A 21282-nucleotide genomic window follows, 5' to 3' on the forward strand; every position below is an offset into this window, starting at 1 on the left:
TCAATGTTTTGGCCGGTATTTATTTGATGCTGGTGAGTGTGAGGTATGAAGGCTCGGTGAATTACTGCGGCCTGCAGCAGTGTCATTACGTCATTCGGCTTACAGATAGTCGGGCAAATCTTCTAAAGATTGGTTGTGTAGTAAGACGGTTGGTAAAACGACATCCGCGCCCCGCAGGTCGCGCCGCCGCACCGCCGTCGGCGCCGGCCGCGGCCGGTCGAAGCCGTCCGGCGTCCACACGCCGAGGCACTCCCATATCAAAGGGAGATGGGCTTTTATTTTATACACTGCAAAGAGGTGACAGATCTTTAGTACTAGAGAGCAAAGTAATGTCGCATGAGCTGCCTGTATGAGTAGCTGCCTAAAGTGTTAAGTGTCAAGTAAATGTCATAATTTCATAGAAGTTTTCCGTTTAAAATAACCCGTGCACCGTCTGGGCTATCAAAATCGCTGCCAACTTATCTTGGTTTGATTGCAAATCTTCAGTACACACTAAACAGTGATGTAAGCGAGATTCTCGAGGCGAGAAATCTTGAGAAATTTGTCCTTCCTCGAGACGGAAAAAAATACTAATGATAAGCAAAAAGAAAACACGCAAATAACACGTGATGTGACTATTGGGACCGTGCGAAGTGCATGGTGGGGGTAAGTAAAGCGATCCCAGCGCATAAAGTGGTAAAAAATTGAACTAACTGCGGATAGCGTCTTTAACATTTCGTACAATTATATGGCTCGAAATGAAACTTTGACTTACGATTACTCCTGAAATATTCATTTAAATTGTATGGTGTAAGGGACCATTGTAATCTGTATGAAATGCTTAATATAACTAACGTATTTATTTTGATATATGTTAATAATGTATCCATGTAAATAGCTTTGCAAATGCCACATATTACGTGATCTTTTTCTAGAAGTTAAGAATGGATATAGTAAGTTATCCTTAAAAGATAGACATTTCACATCGCGGACTTTTTTGTAGACCTATGAATTAGAAACAACCCCACCATACATTGTGTTGTTATAGCTCAAACGGATTAGGTAGCGTTTTCGATTAAAGCTCCTAGCCAGCGTGATATTTCCGACAACATCGTTATATTTCAAACAATTTACACAAAACCTTAACAAGTTATATAGTTAAGCCTTCCTCAAGAATCACTCTATTGATAGATGAAAGTCGTATGAAAATCCGTTCAGTAGTTTTTAGTTTTGGAGTAGTTTTATAAGATGTAGTGAATTGACGTTTTCCCCTAGAATTGCGGACACTAGGTTGCGTGACAGTCGTGCACGCTCCCATTTCTTTGGGTAAATAAATGTTTATTTAACTAACTAAATAAAAAACCGCCTCGATCCGCCCCCTATTGTTCGGGATTCCACCGACTTTCATGTATTGAAACTTTTGAACTACTACCCTCAGATGTCTAAAGAATTCGTCTCGTTTCAGGTTCTTTACTATACTTCGTTTTTTTAGCATTAGAAAAAAAGTAAAAATATGTTTTTTCTTGAAAACTATTACTACTTATGAAAGCAAAATAATGTAAATGATTGACTGATTATACACCGAAATGTACATATGCATTAGGGTACTTAGAACCAGTGTACAAAATATCATAACAACCGGTGTAGCGGTTTCGAAGAAATTAACAAATTACCATTTTATACTTTGGACCAGCCTGTATGTGTTAGTAGCTCCTAAGGTAATATCCTCAAAGAACAATATGGAACCTTCTTCGACCTTTTTGATTATCTTTTTTATTTATGACAGTAATAAAGCTTCTGACTTTTGAAAAATGTTATCATTATCAAATATTTCGAACAAATTGTCAAAAACACTGCCAAAGAACACACTGTGTTTCTTTTTGTTGTCGATTATTGCAAATAACTTTTGTTCGAAAAATTTATTTTTTTATCTTTTGTCGTAATTAAAAAATATTAACGTCAGAGCATTCCTGAGAAGTAACCCTACGTGGGATTTCAGGGTTTGTCCAATGGCTAAGGTCACCCTGTATATGATTTATAATTGTTACACATTTGCTTTTATTGTTATATTTGCTTATTTTTCAAAAGTGTTTTTGAATAAAATGATACGTCAAGATCGCTATTCTTCTTTCTCGTGCTAAATAAACGAATAATAAGGCCATGTAATTGCAAATATTACAAAATTATATTTCTATTAATAAATCAAATCATCCCGATACATTTTAGCAAAATAGCACAATATTAGCAGCTTCATTATTACGTTTAGATAATATTACGTAGAAAACATCTGTAACTTTGTCACATCGAGTTAATACAATTGATTTCAATATTCTTGCCTCTATACTGTGGTTTGTTATTTTGTTAAATACCCAAAGCAATACACTATAACATATCATATCACATCACCGCCGGTGCGCACGCCTACATCTAAAGTTTGTTGTTTTTTTTTTTTTGAGTGCAATTTATGTTAATTAAAAAATTACCATGATTATTGATCTCACCTACGGCTCCTATGTGTCTAATCTGTTATAAAGCAAAAAGATGGTGTTCTTGTTCTGTGTAACTTTTCAAATTTCTGGAGATACTTGAGAAACTTGAGAAATCCTGGTCGAGAATTCTCATGCCTCGAGAAATAAAAAAGATCGAGAAACCAGAAACCCTAGCTAGGAAACTGGACAATAAGGTTTAGGAATATAATAAAATGAGACGTGTGAAGTAGTGCATAATATTGCATCCGTGGATATTATGTGGTAAGCGACCTATTGCCATGGCGCCATACATTTATTACATCACACGATTTTTGCCATTTATTGAACCCTCTCACCCCTATGTAAGAAAAAATATAAAAAGGCCGACTCCTGACCCCCCTGTTTAATATTTATTACGCAAAATCTAAAGGAAAAAAATGTTCGGTTTGTTTCAACGTTTATTTTAAATTTTATTTGTTTTTAAGGAAATAATTTTTAGGAACCTTTATTTCAATTTACTAACGTACTGGTAGTTTTTATTTTAGTAATAATCAACTTTGGTTTTATTAGAACAGTTTTTTTATCCTTTATCTATAATTTTTTATTAGACTGAGTATTTTTAACGTAAGAACTATGGAGGCCCCCTCACCCCCTGTATGAAAAAATAAGACATGGTCGATCTATTGATTGTCTAATAATAATATGGTACTTCGAATTTGGTCACAATGGAAATCGAAAGTTACGATGACTAATTAAATTTACTTACGTAAGTAATTGCCTATGATTTAATTTAATACCTAATGCAAGTATTAACATTATCTACCACGCAAATACGTTTAAACAACATAATTGAGCACGTTATGCATCAATTTATCATATAATCCTGATAATCTAGATTGTATATTTATTTATTTACGTTTATTTATTCAGACAACAAGATCCACAAATTTGTTAGTACTTTTATTATTAAAGCTAAAACCTAAATTCTATGGTAATATTCGTAACTAACTAATGACAAAGTATTTTTAATTAAATGTTGCATTATTGAGCACTCATTCCTTACAGCTAATGTCTTCAGGAGGCTGTTCGGGCTGTCACGTATAAATAAGAATCAACTATATTATAAAAATAAAAGTGGCGTGGAATTATTCGTCGGGCGTCATAAATTATAAATTTTATTGTTTTATAAACTACTCAAACTAAAAAGTAGTTAAAAAGAAAAAGGAAAGGTTTCGTTTTATACCTCTCACCCTTTTGCACGGGGATCGATTCCGATTTTAAAAAAATGTTATGCTTTTGATCTCGTTTCGATACGACCTAGACGATCGCCAACGTTAATTGGTGTACTAGGAATGCAATGAAAGTCGCGTTATGAGGCATCTCGATCACGCTTATTGGGGTGACGCATAAGATGGCTTACTACCTTACTAACGATCGCCAAGGTCGTGTCAAAACAAAATAAAACCCGTTACAAATTGTTAAATCAGAGTTTGCCTCCTTCTTAGCACAAAATGTATTAGATAATACGAGTAGATACCTAATTAGCGCCTTATTACCTACTAAAGTGTGTAAACAAAGAAGGAAATAATGAAACAATGATGATCGAGAATCTTCATTATTAACCGACTTCAAAAAAGAAGGCTATCATTTCGACCATTCTTTTTTCTTTGTTAGAACTCCGTCATGTCGAAAAAGTATAGAGTTCCAACTTGATCTAATTTTAGAATACCGTATTATCTAGAGTTAGACCAAGATAACTCTGCAGCGATTTTTTTAGCACAGACGTGCAAGTGTTCTTTTAAACGTAAAAATTCCATAAAATTATGACGTTTAAATAACACTTGCACGTCTGTGCTGTCAAAATCGTTGCAGAGTTATCTTTTGTCTACGTGCGTCAGTGTTAATTTGTAAACAAGCTGAAAAGGTGAAACTATGTAACTACTGTTTACTTACATTAAGACCTGTAAACGTGACCCTTTTTTGCAAATAAATTATTGTTTGTTTGTCTAACTCTAGTTTAGTTGTTATCATGGGATCCATCAGGAATTGAGTGAGCTCCTAAAATCTTATAGGCACACATACCTATAGCAATTTTTGTATTTTGCACATAGAGGGATTTTATTTTATACTTTTTGAAGTCGGTTTTTCTTGTTTAAATACTTAGTAAATATTTGTATTTTATAAGACATCTGCAGAAATCTTACCTGAATATAAAAGTATGCAGTTACTTCGTTGAAATGCAACATAGACCTCCGTGCTTATATCAAAATACATGTTAGCGAACTGATCTTCAATGGATCGCTTCGCATCAATGTAATCATTATTTGCTATGAAGTCTACATCCTTATAGCGATCATTCGGAACGGAATCATTATCGTGACCATTATTGGTAAACAGTAGCCATCGACTGGCACTCTTGATCGATTTATTCTTGATTGCCTTGAGACAGAAATTGAGCTTGATTAGATTTAGTTAGTTAGTAGTTCACTGTACCTTAGCATGAAATAATTTAGACATTAACAAACAACGCACAGAACAGCCAAAGCAGTTGAAGGTGGGGCCTTAAAGTTTGAAATTCTTATACATATTTTTCTAAATACTTATTAACCTCGTCGCCAAAGTTGGACACCTTGGGTGGCTCCACTTCTTAAATATATCTTAGAAATACAAAGATGAATTCTGCCAAAGAAATCCTTTGGTTCGGAGAAAGCCGTATTTGGTCTTTTCATGTATGTACACCTAACACAACTAATAATGTTGATTGTGTGGCAGCTTATGTTTTCAAACTAAAATTTTACCTTATATAATAGTTCCCAAGCAGTTTCACTGTGTAAGTCCACCAAGTGAACGACATCATTAGTTTCTTTGGACAGCGTGTATTCTGTTCTAGGGGCTATTTTAAATTGTTTATGATCAGCGCCTAACATTTTAGACATTTGTATGTGTTCCTCTGAAATAAGACAAGAGGGAAACAGTTGGATGTTGGTTTTAGCTTTTCGGTGCCAGTGATTCGTGCTTTATCATTCAGCTACAGCTTTTTTCGTAACAAAAATGAAAAAAGCTACATATCACACTCACAGCGTAGCGCTTAAAAAGTGTTACAGGCCAATTCGAACGTATATTGATATAGTAAAAAATTTTTAAGGTTGCAATAGCGGTCATTGACTTGACCTTTATCCCGAAATCGTAATTTTCTAGCGATAAATAATCTATCTATACAAAACTGTCGCAAAAATGTCATCCCTTGTGTTTCATAGTACAGGGAGCAGAAATCGCAAACCTAAAATAATAGAGTTGTGATTTTATTAGTACTCTTTCATAGAACAGAAAAAGGAATTAAGGTAAGTATTTGAAAAATATTTATATTTTTTATTGTTTAGCTATCGAACATAAGAAAGTAAAACGTAACCATACTCTATATGTTTAGGTATTCAAATAAAAGTAAACAAACAATTTTTACATTTCCGTGTAGGTATAGGCAGTTATAACATTTATTGGTTAACACTTTCGCGACTAGACAAAAAAGTGAGACATACTCCAAGGACCACTAGCACCCACTAGTTAGGTTCCGAAGTACCTATACCGATACAGACTGAGAAAAATAAGCTGGTAGTCTTCAATATATAAATAAGTATCACAACTAAAAGCGTATAACACCACCACGTACCACGAACAATTATCGAATGGTTCTAATTGCATTTTGGTTTACCTGTCGGGGGAGTTTTCAAAAACACCACGTCTAATGGGAAGATAAGACGTAAACAAGATAGCGCAGATAAAGTAACTACTTGTTTTTGTCAAAGAAGTTTCGAGTTTATTACTTGTGCATGAACATAATAATTACAATAACTTGTCAATGCTACATTGTACGTTTGTACTAAGTAGTAAAAGATAATCCCTGTAGATGCAGTGCCGGCCCGCTTTCTAAATGCATATATTGTTATTCATATTTTTGTGTCTAGTTCAAAATGTTATTTTCCATTATCTGGTTATTGGCTCCACGTTGTCTTTGAAATAACATTAGGTAGGTTTAGATAAAAAGGTTTAAATTGCCTTGTCGCCAGACGATACTGGAAAAGTAAAATAAATATAATAAATAATATAATTAAAAGACAAGACCGACGGGACCGAGTGTGCCCCACCCCTGACTCTCGACACTCATAAAATGTAAGGCTGTGGTATCGCCGGCCACGGATAGCTGAGTAGTTAGCGGGTACTGCCGGCGGTGTTAGTGCTCAGTTGATGTTTTTATTATTAAAAATTACTTCATCTCCATGTAGAAATAAACAAACAGACTTAAGCGTATTTAAGATTTATTTTTGGATGTAAAAATGACATATTATCATTAAATTAACACTTGCAATGACACCCGTACGCACCTAATGAGCTCTTGGCTCCATCCTACCCTGTATTATGATACACAAGCGATGAATTTTTTGCGACAGTTTTGTATAGATAGATGATTTATCGCTAGAAAATTACGATTTCGGGTTAGGGGTCAAGTCAATGACCGCTATTGCAACCTTAAAATTTTTTTACTATATCAGAATTACATCTAACTGGCGTCATTTAGTTATCATACATTTCGCTCGTACTTGTCCGTAGAATCGTACGTCCAATACATTGGTGCGGGCGAGACGCACGATGACTAATAAATAACATGATTCAAATATCATTCTAATGTCTGATTACGTTTGAATTGGCCTGTTAGTTGATTTAACGCAGATACATAAAATTTGCTACGAGTACAAGTCAAATTTTATATTTCTGTCAATTTCCGACACTGCGATGGCCGATGAATTGTCGCTTCAAAGCCAGAAATACCGGGTACGACCTACACCGCAAAGCTACGAGATTAGCTAGTAAAGCTGTAGGTATATAAGCATTTAGATTTGTCTGAAGTATAAGCCCGGAAATAAGTACTTTTACTCATTTGCATGTGCGAGACAATTGCCGATGACCTCCCTTCGCGTTTCAGGAAACATTTAAGGAATTCAATGCGTTGACTCAAATCATCAGATTGTGCCTTCGAAAAATAAAAGAGTGTCAAGATGAAAAACAATTGGAAATGCGCCATCGTTGGATGGAAGCGGCCGATTTACGATAGGTACTGGAGTTAAGATTCTATTTAGGTAAACTAGGGTAGATTATTCACTAATCTGTTTATTTTGCGCTGTAAAAGTACGTTTTGAACTCTGGGCCCGTAGTTACTGTTTGAAACTGTAAACCAAATTATATTGGACGGTTAAGCCGACATTCATTCTCGAATAGGACGAAGCCAACTTCAATTCTTAATCAAAGAATAGCATAGAAAATTTTAAAATGTTCCTTTTTGTCGACAGTAGTCATTTGCGCTTGAATTTTTTATTTGCCTTCAATGCACGAATCAAAGTTGTGGCCCCGTAATTTTCTTTTTGCAACGTATTTATATATGTATATCTAATGCTTAGCAAGATTGATTAGGTAATGCAAAAGAATGGTCGACTGAATAACATAGGTAATTGATTATGTTTTGTGATTTAACGATGACCAAAGAATACTTAATAAATATTAATTTTATAGTAATTTCTTAGTGATTAAGTAACTTTCATTCATTTACTCGATGAGATTCAGATGAAAATCTAAACCATTGAAAGTCATCTTGTTTAACCTACCCTATATTTAGGCCAATCAAATTAGATTTTTGCGGAGAATTAATTTCCAGCAAGCTAAACCGATCCATTTTTCCTTGGATTGCTTGATTTCTTTTGATTTCGAAAATAACAACGTTTTACCTGAACTCGTGATACTAAGCAATAAAGGAAATACTTATGTCGCTAATTAAGTGATTAGTAATTTAAAACACGAAATACCACCGATACTATGTCTTTGGAACGCACGAAACTACGGTAACGGTGCCTATGTCGTTGGGACGCCATAATCACGGAGATTTTATACTTCGCTCGTTAAGATACAATATCTAATTACAATCATGACATGCCACAGAATTGCGAGCTTCATGGCTTGGCACAGAAAGGTCAGTTTTGTCTGTTGGAATAGCAGTCAAGGTTTGCTGAGCAGGTCCGACTTTCGACAGCAGGTTTCCCTCCACAAAGAGAATCACTACTTTGTTGATAGTGAATCGGACTGCGCGTGCGAGCGCGACTGTTGTTTATTGCGCTTAAATTGCGATCTTTACTGAGTGAGTTTCATTATTATTATTTTTTTGTGGCTGTAGGGATAGAGGGAAGGAAGCTAAGATCCAGTGGGTTGCTTTAATGTAATTTGCCAAAATCTGAAGTTAATTATTAATAAAAATAAATAATTGAGCCACTGCTGGGCAACGGCCTCCTCTTATGCGTGAGAGAGCTTGGGGCTATAAGTCCTTACGATGGCCTAATGCATAATGCAGGTTGAAGACTTAATTAGGTACACCTTTAAATTTTTTCGCAAGATGCTTGAACATTCCTCTTGATGTTTTCCTTCACCAAAAAGCTAGTGGTAAATATCAAATAATATTCCGCAGTTTCCGCACATAAGTTCGGGAATACTCAATGGTAATTAGCCAGGATTTCTTTGATCCCATGTTACAGATTGCAAGTCGGAAGTCAAATCCACTCAGCCATCACCGCTACATATTATTTTATTTATTAATAACTTTTTATTCCTTTATTTACCTTTCTTCTTAAGTTAGGATTTTTACAATATGTATATAAAAGTAAAATATAAAACACTTACAAAACAATACAAAAGATATAAACACATTATATAAAACCTAACCTAGTATGCGGAAAAGCTTAGCTGGTAGGGGAAAATGCTGGTGACCCTGAGTTCGCATTCTGTATTCCGGCTCGGCCAGTTATTGAACTTTGTATGTTTGGTACCGTAAAATGCTGCAACTTTGCCATTTAAGCTCAATTTTGCCTATTTCATTTTAATTACGACCTCTCGAATTTGCTTAGTTTTTTCTTGTTTTTTACCATTTGATAGTAATTTTCATTATTCTGGCAACACATATTTCATATTTTTACAATGGTAACTCCATTGTTGCTCCGCCAGTTACGTATCATAAGTCGGCGTGAGTGGCAACATTTTTTTAGTGTCTCGCAACTTTTGAATTTTTATCTACGAAAAAGGTGTTTTTTGAGAAGTGGTAACGTCCCAGGGTAAGTAAAGACTGTCTATTTCCCGTAAGTTTAATATTTTCAAGAAAAGGACATGATTTCAGCATAATAACGTACTAGGCAATATTGGGCAGTGTTTTGGAAACTTGAATGACACAATTTTGCCTGGGTCTAGGGCTGTCACTAGCTGAATTATATAAATGTACAGAAAAAAGTAAAAATAAGCTTGCCTAAACTGCTTAAATGAGTTTATTTATTACAAGCTTTTTATTAACTTGCAATGTTTGTTTATTTAAGTCAAATTTTGCAAGTCGATTTTCACCGACTTTCTGTGTGGGTACCTATGTAGATCTGCTGACAATGCAATAATAAACTAACGTTAACAAAAAAAACTTATGGGTATTAAAATGAAAATTATAAAAAAAAACTTATTGCAATCTGTTATTATATTTTTATTGTAGTTACTTGCAATTGTATATTTATTGTATTATAATTATGTTGTATGTTTACAATCAATTTTCAACCACTTATTAGCGACCAATTGAGGTGTTTGACATACTTATGTAACTTGGGTGACAATGCAATGTTTATGGTACCATCGAGATGGTCTGATGATGGAGACCGAAAATAGCAACTTCTAAACTACACATAATAAACCCACTGTGTTTAGGCTCATTTGATTTGTCTTGCAGTTATCTTTCTTATCGAAATCTGGGTTGTCAGGTGTCAGGTCGATTACAATTGGAGTTCAAAGGTGATGGGTGATTAGAACTTTACAATGAAATAGAACTTTACACTATAATAATGCATTGAAAATTAGCAAAATAGTGTATCTGCAATGTACTTGTAATAAAAAAATTAAAATAAGTTCAAATTATTAAATACTAAAAGAAAAAGAAATCAAACAACATAATATTACATTTGTTTGTTGATTATTTTGTAACTAACAATATAAATAGATTTTTTTAATAATAATATTTTTTTGGCACAACCCTACAGTTAACGATATTTTTGTATAGAAAGTTTGTGGAACCTGCTACAACTTTACCTATTGCATGTGAAAAAAAAAGTATTAAGCTTATGGCCATAATTTGACTGTCAGGGACAAGCATAATGTCTCATGCACAAGAGTAAATATTATTGCAAATAGCAACACATTATTTATGGAGATATCCGTCTAGGCAAAGTTACGTCTTAGGCCTACAACTTTGCCTGCCACTTTGATTGCTTGTAAATCGGAAATACAGTATGATTAGGTAATGAGATTTGAGTCTTATCTGGTAAGGCATAGGGTATGTTTTCCGACTAATACTCATGAAACTCATAATTAAAAATAGGTTCACAGATATAAGAAAAAAACGTCAAAATCCAGGCAAAGTTGCAGCGTTTTACGGTATTCGATGTCCGATGTTATTGTTTATTTTGAAAAATAATAGGTATATTTTAAGTCAATAGGTTGAAGGTACACAATTAAATATTTATTAATTAAGATATAGGGATAAGGTATTATTTATAAGTAGGTACAGTCAGCAAGAAATAACAATGACACTAATGACGGCCTAAGTGGCGAAATAATATCGGGAACACATACTTATTGCTATGGTAACAATATGTGTTAATACGTTACGGTTACGATGTATTTGGCAACTATGGTCACTTACTTTGATGCCGTCAAACTTTTAAACCCGAGGGCCACGACCAGGGGGGCTACCGCGAAAATAGAAATTCGCAAATTGCGGGGATCTTTCTCTTTTACTTTCACTAAGACGTCACTAGAGTGAAAGAGAAAAATGCCCGCAATTGACGAATTTCGATTTGCGCGGTAGGCCCCCTGGCCAGAGGTCGCTTCGTTTATTGCAGGCCCGATTTTATTTTCTATTTTATTTCTTTTCGAGATTCGCATCTACTGTTTTATTTCTCTGCTCTTGTTGTCTGTAATAAATGCCTTTTACAGTACATATGGGGCTACTTTATAGCACTAGTGCGAGAAGTAGCATATTATGTTACTGTGTCGAACATTTAAAGGGCCATATGTACTGTAAAACGTTGTACGATACATGTGCGAATAGGTAATTCGCGACTCGTGTCGATTTAAAACACTCCCTTCGGTCGTGTTTTAATTTATCGCCACTCGTTTCGAATTTCCTATTTTTCGCACTTGTATCGTAATGTACTATTATATGAATTTTTAAATTTGTCTCCTTTTACGGACCGGAATTGGCTCGCGGGCCATAGTTTGGAACTTTGGAGAGCTCTTGTTTAGGAGTTGCTCTGTGTAGGTTAGTGATAGTTCATAATTAAGAGTATGGCCCATTAATTTATCGTTTCATAGATTATATCAAATTGATTTTAAATCGATATATCTTAGCTTATCGTTCTGCATGTTGCACACCGTCGATGGTCTCAAGGTTGACGCTTTTACAGTTGATGTAAATATTACAATTGACTATAAATAGGTAGGTACGTATTAATTCATTTATTAATATGCTTCAATGAATATCAACAAAAGGAAAATATATTTTTTCCGCCACTTTTCATACAATAAATAAAGCTTTCATAAAATATGTAAAGGTGAAAAATTAAAAATAAATCTTAGCGCGAAACGCGAAAGGTTTACCGACTAAGCTACATTCGGATCTTAATCGTTCCGGGCAACGGTCATCTTTCCTATGGGCAATTTTGTAACCGGATTGTGCACAGTTTGTTTACGATACGGGTACATTTTTACAGTTTCCATCGTAGTTTTTAAGAATTAGATGGTTTGAATTTGGCCACTTCTAGTAACCTTAGGGCAGTACCTAGTCAGTAGTTCTCATAAAAGGAATGACACTCGCTAAAATGCTCTGGGCCCGGGCCAAGGCATCCTTCGTTTTCTATGTCGGGTTTTGTCGGACGCCTCAGCCCGGACACGGACCGTTCTAACTTGAGTCATCCTTAATGCTTTAATTGCTTATATTACTAAATCTCTTGCTGTAGCTAGTTCGTTATCTAGAGCTCTTTGTTTATTTAAATAATTTTAATTAGATTAAATAGTTAATTACAAATGAGCATAAACTAATTACCTCTAATTACTTAGATAGAATACGTACTTACTTGATAGCGATAAAATGTAGCCACCCCACTCGTCACATTTCCAAAGGAATTCGAGGTCTATGGTGGCGCTTTCATACTTTGACATCTTACTAAGTTGATTAAGTTGGTTAAATTGAGTTCAATGGAATCTAAGGCTGGCAGTGAAAAACACAGTAAATTTGAAAAATGTAGGTGCGAAAGTGCAATTTACCATATAAAATTTGAAATCCGTGCCTTTTTATAGTGACAAAATAGGTTGTCATACTATAACAACAAAAGGAAGCAAGATAGAATAGTTCCACCTCATGATTTCTGATGTTTTCAGGATAATGGAGCGCTGGGTTGGCAAGACTGCGGTAGTGACAGGCGCTAGTGCGGGGATCGGGGCGGCGGTGTGCGTCGCGCTAGCTGACGCTGGGATGAAGGTCGTCGGGCTCGCGAGGAGAGCGCCGTTAGTTGAGGTTGGTGATGTCCTCATGATAATGGAGCGCTGGATCGGCAAGACTGCGATGGTGACAGGTGCTAGTGCGGGCATCGGGGCGGCGGTGTGCGTCGCGCTAGTTGACGCTGGGAATGCTAGGATGAAGGTCGTCGGGCTCGCGAGGAGAGCGTCGTTATTTGAGGTTGGTGATGTTTTCAGGATAATGTAGCGCTAGGTCGGCAGGACTGCGGTGGTGGCAGGCGCTAGTATGGTTGGTGGCGGTGAGCGTCGCGCTATAGTTGACGCTGGGATGAAGATTGAAGGTCGTCGGGCTCGCGAGGAGAGCGCCGTTAGTTGAGGTTGGTGATGTTTTCAGGATAGAAGAATTTTAAATTTTAACATATGTACTTCTGAATCGACGGAACGACAGTGGCGACAACAACCAGGCCAAGCAACAGTGCAGTGGTCTGTGTGGCACTGGCAGATGTTGAGATGAAATTTGTGAACTCACCAGAGGAGCACTTGGGCATAGGGAAATTTTAAAATCTAAGTTGTACGGTACAGGCAGAACATACGAAGCGGAGCAGCGTTTCGCTTCACGGGGTCGCTCAATCGGGCGTTGTAACTTTGGATAGCTGGAGGTATCCAATACCTACGGTATGCATACAATTTCAATATAAAAGTCACACCAAGATATGTTGGAATCGATTTTGATAGCCCAGCCTGTACAAGTGTCAAGTAAACGTCATAATTTCATAGATGTTTGACGTTTAAAATAACACTTGCTCTGGCTGGGCTACAGGGGCGTAGCTACCGCCGTATCTGCCGTATCAATTATACGGGGCCCCCGGGCCACGGGGGCCCCCAACGTACGTTTTTGTGAGAAATCTTTACCCTTCCTAAGGGCCCCCAAACAAATTTTTATACGGGGCCCCGCCAAGGCACGCTACGCCACTGCTGGGCTATGAAAGTGGCTGGCAACTTATTTCGTCTCTAGAAGGAGAGCTTCTATGGTGTCGCATGTTTTAAATGATGCGTCTGGCTTGTACTGGTGTAATTTGTGACGACGGCCCTCGAAGACCAAGGTATTAGGGGCGTGTGGTCCTGTCGCTTGTCCCTTGAAATATGCTATGTCTAAAGCTTCAAATTGTTAGCATATGAGATATTCCCACTTTTTCTCATATTTGCTGCGTGACTTTCTATAGGTCAGAAGAAAAAAAATATAGAAAAAAATCAAATAGTTATCAATAAATTATTTATTTATTAAAAAAAATAAAGTCATTTATTGTCGCAATTAAAAAAAAATGTACAGTCAGCATCAAAAGTAGCGGATCAAACAATGCTTCATAAGTATACTACCATTGTGTAACAGCTTAACAAAAAATAATGTCTTTAATATAGAATATCTGGGACTGTAAAAGATATACTTTAGAAAGTTATCTATATTTGGAAAAGTTATCAGGGATGTCAGATACTTTTGGTGCTTTGTTTCATCCGCTACTTTTGATGCTGACCATACATACAGCAATGGATAAGTAAACAAGCAAAATAGGGACAACAGGGTGTAAGTCCAATAGGGTTGTTGACTGTATTACATTACATATATATATATATATATATATATATATATATATTATATATACGACTTAACGACGATTCGCGACTACGACGTCAGGTTCATCCTTTTTTTTATCAATCAGTTCTGTGCTAACCATACACGATGTAATATATATATATATATATATATATATTACATCGTGTATGGTTAGCACAGATATATTACATCAGTTCTGTTAGCACAGAACTGATTGATAAAAAAAAGGATGAACCTGACGTTGTAGTCGCGAATCGTTTTGAGTGTTCTAAGAGAGAGAAAAAAACCACTTGATTTGACCACCACAGTCAACCACCCTATAATAAGCATTAATTACAGCGCAGTAGCAATAAGTATACAGCTTTTAAGAACTATAATCATATACCAAGAACTATTGTTTACATTTAGACTCGAAGTGTGACAATGGGCTCGGGAGTCAGCTTTTGCCGCGAGTCTGGTGACTGCACAGCGCTGTTTGTTATTTAGTCTGAACATGCGATTAAAAATTTACCCGCAGAAACTGCAGTCGCGCGTCACGGGTAAGGGGAGTATAGTGGGCAAACAGTGCGACGTGTCGCAGCAGAGCGAGGTCGCCGCTGTGTTCCAGTGGGTGGACGACACGCTCGGCGGGGTGGATGTCCTCGTCAATAATGCTGGCGTCTTCTTTCCGGGGGGTATGACTGGTGAGTGACAAGGATAGCAATTAACTTGCGTCACGGCTAAGCACCTTTACTTCGGCCTTCTGGTGGGTGGACCATTCTCGGCGAGATTGTTGAAATAATGCTGGTTACCTTGTATGTTAGGGTTGGTTCTGTTCTGTACTTTTGTTTGTCAATGATGTGTGATGATGATAATATACTTAGGAAGTGCGAAGCACATTCGGGATACTAGAGTCGCATGTTTAAATAGACGTGTCTTTCGTTATCATCTTTTTTCAATATATTTTCCAGACGTGGGTCCGAAGCCAACGCCAGAAGATAATCTTTTGAAATGCATTGACGTCAACGTGAAAGGTGTGGTAATGTGCACGCGCCGCGCTGTCGCCTCCATGCGTCGACGCGGCGTCGCCGGACATATTGTCAACATTAACAGGTCAGTTCAACAAGCAAATAAGAGTAGAAAGCCTCTTGAAATGTACTGAAATTAATAGTAGGAGGGTGTGGTTTTGTGTACACTCGACGTACTGTAACGTTCATGCGTCGCAGCGACATCTTAATATGTCGCTTTGAAGAAGTCGTCATGTATGGGTGTAATATAAAAATGATTAATAAAAATAATGTCAAACAAAACAGCAACAGCAAACAGCGGCATGAATGGACAATTGGACATGTCGTCGACGTTATACCAGGTGTATTGATCTGAGTGCAGATTATTTTTTTCGCTAAATGCAAAAAAAAAAACTAAAAGTAAGTAGGTGATGGTTAATAGCTAGAGGTAGCGTTTGCCATCGGCAGGAATGAAAACGGCGTGATTCAACAAGCGTAGAAGGAATTGATGGAGTTTGTACGGGGTGAATCTCTCTGGTGAAGTCTGGTGGAAGACGAATCTGCGCTACTGAGGTTTGTATAGTAATATCCTAACTAATTAAATAAAACGAGAAACTCCGGTTGGTTTTCCCTGGCAGAAAAAAAACTTATTTCTTTAGAGGTACCGTAAAACGCTGCAACTTTGCCTGGATTTTGACGTTTTTTTCATATATCTGTGAACCTATTTTTCATTATGGGTTTCATGAGTATTAGTCGGAAAACATACCCTATGCCTTACCAGATAAGACTCAAATCTCATTACCTAATCATACTGTATTTCCGACTTACAAGCAATCAAAGTGGCAGGCAAAGTTGTAGGCCTAAGACGTAACTTTGCCTAGACGGATATCTCCATAAATAAGGTGTTGCTATTTGCAATAATATTTACTCTTGTGCATGAGACATTATGCTTGTCCCTGACAGTCAAATTATTGCCATAAGCTTAGTACTTTTTTTTTCACATGCAATAGGTAAAGTTGTAGCAGGTTCCACAAACTTTCTATACAAAAATATCGTTAACTGTAGGGTTGTGCCAAAAAATTATTATTATTTAAAAAATCTATTTATATTGTTAGTTACAAAATAATCAACAAACAAATGTAATATAATTTTGTTTGATTTCTTTTTCTTTTAGTATTTAATAATTTGAACTTATTTTAATTTTTTTATTACAAGTACATTGCAGATACACTATTTTGCTAATTTTCAATACATTATTATAGTGTAAAGTTCTATTTCATTGTAAAGTTCTAGTCACCCATGAACTCCAATTGTAATCGACCTGACACCTGACAACCCAGATTTCGATAAGAAAGATAACTGCAAGACAAATCAAATGAGCCTAAACACAGTGGGTTTATTATGTGTAGTTTAGAAGTTGCTATTTTCGGTCTCCATCATCAGACCATCTCGATGGTACCATACACATTGCATTGTCACCCAAGTTACATAAGTATGTCAAACACCTCAATTGGTCGCTAATAAGTGGTTGAAAATTAGATTGCAAATTTTGAACAAAAAGACAATTACAAGTAAACATACAACATAATTATAATACAATAAATATACAATTGCAAGTAACTACAATAAAAATATAATAACAGATTGCAATAAGTTTTTTTTTTATAATTTTCATTTTAATATAAGCTTTTTTTGTTAACGTTAGTTTATTATTGCATTGTCAGCAGATCTACAAAGGTACCCACACTGAAAGTCGGTGAAAATCGACTTGCAAGATTTGACTTAAACAAACATTGCAAGTTAATAAAAAGCTTGTAATAAATAAACTCATTTAAGCAGTTTAGACAAGCTTATTTTTACTCTTTTCTGTACATTTATAAAATTCAGCTGACAGTGACAGCCCTAGACCCAGGCAAAATTGTGTCATTCAAGTTTCCAAAACACTGCCCAATATTGCCTAGTACGTTATTATGCTGAAATCATGTCCTTTTCTTGAAAATATTAAACTTACGGGAAATAGACAGTCTTTGCTTACCCTGGGACGTTACCACTTCTCAAAAACACCTTTTTCGTAGATAAAAATTCAAAAGTTGCGAGACACTAAAAAAATGCTGCCTCTCACGCCGACTTATGATACGTAACTGGCGGAGCAACAATGGAGTTACCATTGTAAAAAAATGAAATATGTGTTGCCAGAATAATGAAAATTACTACCAAATGGTAAAAAACAAGAAAAAACTAAGCAAATTCGAGAGATCGTAATTGAAATGAAATAGGCAAAATTGAGCTTAAATGGCAAAGTTGCAGCATTTTACGGTATGAAAACAAAACAAAGGTATTTGCGAAGTAAGGGAGTCTGGCTGGAACAGAAAGACGTACCAAGTATATTAAGGTGGCACCCACTTAAAAAAGAGGTTGAAGCGTTTACGTAATTTACTTAATAACCTCCGTTAGCTTCAATCAATCGAGATTAATTGATGGACTACGACAGGAAATTTAATCATTTGCTGGTCTCGAGCGCGAGGTTTCGAAGATTATGTAAGTAGATCTACCCACGTCTCGTTCCTGTTAAGAATTAAGGCCACTTAGGGCAAGTGAGCGGAAAGATTCCGAAAATAGGAAATTTTGAAACTATTCATATTTTTGTATGAAGATTGAGATTTTTGTATTTTCAAAATACCAATTTCTGAGAACATATTTAACTTGATGTGACGTCCGTGACCGCGTTGTTGTAACAACTTTTACTGTAGCAAAAGAGAAAGCTTGGTCATAGTGGAAGGGTCTCTAACATTTGTTATGTCATTTGCCTACTTAAATTAAAATCTCAAAAAGAAACTGTATGGTAGGGTTTTATTAATAATAAGTAGAGCAAAAAAGACTGAATTGAATAGATTTTTTCATTCATGAACTCTTTGCTCAAGGATTGGTATATTATATAAACTTCACATGTATATATGCGTCAAATTTTACGTGCTTAGGTATAATTGGTTTCCCAGTAAGTACCTAACAAGGTAACAAGTGTAGTGTTTGTAGTAGAAATTACTAAAAAGAGTTTTTACTTATTCGATAAATTGAAAATATAGCGAAACCAAATTGTTTATTTTAATTATTTAAGAAAAAAGTGTCTAACGTCCGCTTACTTGTTTTTGATTTCTACTGTGTGTCTCAGATTCAAAAAATATAATTACAGTATTGCGGGCCACTACATTCCCTTCGATTCGATGTTCAACGTGTACCCGGGGAGCAAGCACGCCGTTACCGGCATCACCGCGTCTCTTGACAACGAGCTCTGCGACTTCGGCAGCAAGATCAAAACAACGGTAAGTTCTGAACAGTTTGTACCGCACCTTACTACGTTTGTACTTTGGTCGCTAAGCGACTCAACATAATTCACGGATCATATCATGCGCCTTTTGATCCTAGCAAAAGGGGCATGCCATGATCTGGTGCGGTGAGCGGCGAAGGGCGATACAAGCTGAATGGGAGGCCAAATCGTTCAATGTTACACCACTGATGGTTAGAGAGTAACAAATTTTCGTATGTAGGTACCATCGCTCACACTGTTAACTGTCGAACGGTGGACCTTATTCCAAAGGCATAAAGTCAACCGATGGTCAGTTAAAGAGTGTTGTTGTTTGTATGTACCCGTCATACAAATACAATACTTAAGTACATGCCTTTATTCGGAATCCAACCCATATTCACAGATGTTAACGCAAAGTGTAGAATAACATTGGAGTGTCGACTGTTGACTCTGCTAATTATTAGCCATACATTTTAAGGCCTCCATAGTCTATGCTCAAAATTTAGGGAGCATGCATAAACTGTAGGAGGCAGGGCAGCACAGGATGCGTCAGATTTTTGGCGTAAATGTGAAGTGTGAAATGAAATGTGAAGTTTATGCTTCCACAGCCTACAAGATAGCAGAATCTAATATGCACAAGAGCAGCACTTGCTTTGGCCTGACATGTCAATGTACAGTCAGATGCAGAGAAAGATGACCCCCCTGCATAGATTGATTGTAAGTATCCCCTCTCACTTGTACCTCTCTGCAGCTGACTGTATGTTTATGTTTCCGATTTAGGCCACAAGAAGGCAGAACGTCCAACGCCCCCGTCCCTAAGGAAATTTCAGTAGGCGATAAAAACTTGTATGATTTTGACAAAAAACGTATTTCAGAGTATATCCCCCGGACTCGTAGCGACGGACATGGTGATTGCCGAAATGGGGGGTGCCCCGCTGACAGCGCCGGCGCTGCAACCCGAGGACGTGGCCGAGGCTGTGCGTTACGTCGTGTCTACCCCACCCTCCGTCAACGTGAGTCTAACTTTTAGACTATCCTGTAGGGCTAAGATCGTCGGCTCTTTATCATTTGTCACCGTTCCTGTTACGTTCTAACAAGCATGTAAGCGTGAAAGTGACGGGCATAGTGACAAGTGATAAAAATGGAACCATGCTGCCACCACTGCAGACCATGTTTTCTTGTAGGCTTAAGCTAAGAATAGGGGGCAGCACAAAAGCCCCATTTTACGCGAAAGTGAGCGTGCGTGCTAGCACAACTATTGAATTGAATCAAGTTTACTTACTAGCATAGAGAAATATAAGTAAGAAAAAGTGGTAACTCCATACATCAGTTTTCTTACCGAAACGCGAGTTATTTCGTAGTCGACATCTAGCGTCAAGTAGCGGAATTTATCAGTACTGCTAGTTGATAATAGATGTCGCGACGAATAACAACATTTTGGTGGTAACTACTGGGAAAAAAAATCCCACTAGTTACCACCGCGACTCGGTTTGGTGGTAACTACTGGAGAAAAAACTTTGTGCTAGTAACTAGTGGGAATAACCGTATGTCCAGATGTTCTCCTGTCGCAATTCTCAACAGATTCTCGTGAAATTTTGTGAGCAGGTAAGTATTATGATTAAATGTATTTTTTTGTCGATTCACGTTTTAGATTTTTTCTAAATGGTGGAGTCATATATTTATTCTTATGCTAGCGCGACGTCTATAGCTCACAGAACCAATAATATATATTTTGTTGCAGATTAACGAGTTAACCATTACGCCTGTCGGTGGAAAACGGCTTTGAGACTTCGGAATAGAGAAAAAATTCTTACTCTATTCTATGGTACTGTTGATACGAAAAAAAAACAAATAATTATAACATTCGCACCCAATAAAGTAATATAAATAATAATAATAAAGCAGTCCACTGACTACCGCTAAGTTTAGTCATAAGCTCATAATCATAAGATATAATCTTATAGAAGCTAAATCAATAATTTTAGGTTTATTTTAAGATAAAGCGTTTCCCCTCTACTCAGATATGCAATTTATGAATATTGTGTTTTTTGATATAAGTAACTATTATCTTTAGATTTTTAATTTGATTTATAAAATTATATACTTAACAAGCGTTTATATGAGTTGTATAAAGGATACAAAATAAATATTTCTATAATTGATTGGTATTAATTACACTAATCTATTTGAACATATAATAACATTGCTCGTCTGTCTTGTTCATGTTTTTTTCTCAATTGCTTAAAGATGAACTTTAGGTAGGTATCTATAGCTACTCTATAGTATAGGAACTCGCGACTAGTTGAATCACGAACTAGGTTGGCGCCGCTGACCGCGACGACGGTGTCGCCTGCC

At 36.5% G+C, this 21282-nt stretch overlaps 2 protein-coding genes across 4 annotated transcripts in view; one reads left to right on the forward strand and one right to left on the reverse strand.

Moving 5' to 3' along the window:
- Positions 1 to 7554, reverse strand: part of LOC133529011 (glutamate receptor 3-like) — a 28200-nt gene extending 20646 nt beyond the window's left edge. The window contains exons 1-4 of the mRNA XM_061866591.1: positions 7371 to 7554; positions 5246 to 5397; positions 4652 to 4886; positions 104 to 287 (exon numbers count right to left, since the gene is read on the reverse strand). Of these exons, the coding sequence (XP_061722575.1) occupies positions 104 to 287; positions 4652 to 4886; positions 5246 to 5397; positions 7371 to 7524 (725 nt within the window). The 5' untranslated portion in view covers positions 7525 to 7554. The remainder of the gene's footprint in view (positions 1 to 103; positions 288 to 4651; positions 4887 to 5245; positions 5398 to 7370) is intronic.
- Positions 7555 to 8483: 929 nt separating this feature from the next.
- On the forward strand, positions 8484 to 21043 carry LOC133529017 (farnesol dehydrogenase-like). 3 transcript variants are annotated; one of them, XM_061866601.1, is made up of 7 exons: positions 8484 to 8628; positions 12948 to 13083; positions 15155 to 15320; positions 15588 to 15729; positions 18814 to 18943; positions 19803 to 19940; positions 20669 to 21043. In XM_061866601.1, exons 2-7 carry the CDS (start codon positions 12952 to 12954, stop codon positions 20711 to 20713), a joined length of 753 nt encoding a protein of 250 aa, XP_061722585.1. In that variant the 5' UTR covers positions 8484 to 8628; positions 12948 to 12951; the 3' UTR covers positions 20714 to 21043. The 3 variants fall into 3 exon arrangements, with proteins under 3 accessions (XP_061722585.1, XP_061722583.1, XP_061722584.1); XM_061866599.1 differs by lacking the exon at positions 8484 to 8628 and adding an exon at positions 12200 to 12266; XM_061866600.1 differs by lacking the exon at positions 8484 to 8628 and adding an exon at positions 12792 to 12810.
- Positions 21044 to 21282: the final 239 nt, after the last annotated feature.

The sequence above is a fragment of the Cydia pomonella genome, chromosome 20 (assembly GCF_033807575.1).
Source record: "Cydia pomonella isolate Wapato2018A chromosome 20, ilCydPomo1, whole genome shotgun sequence".
NCBI classification, from domain to species: Eukaryota; Metazoa; Arthropoda; class Insecta; order Lepidoptera; family Tortricidae; genus Cydia; species Cydia pomonella.

Excerpts from the sequence above, each read along its gene's own strand:
- LOC133529017 (XM_061866599.1), top strand. The coding sequence starts at position 12,220 with ATGGGCAATTTTGTAACCGGATTGTGCACAGTTTGTTTACGATACGG. Across the intron at positions 18,944-19,802 it reads GCAGCAAGATCAAAACAACG|AGTATATCCCCCGGACTCGT; the intron begins GTAAGTTCTGAA and ends AACGTATTTCAG. Across the intron at positions 19,941-20,668 it reads CTACCCCACCCTCCGTCAAC|ATTAACGAGTTAACCATTAC; the intron begins GTGAGTCTAACT and ends ATTTTGTTGCAG.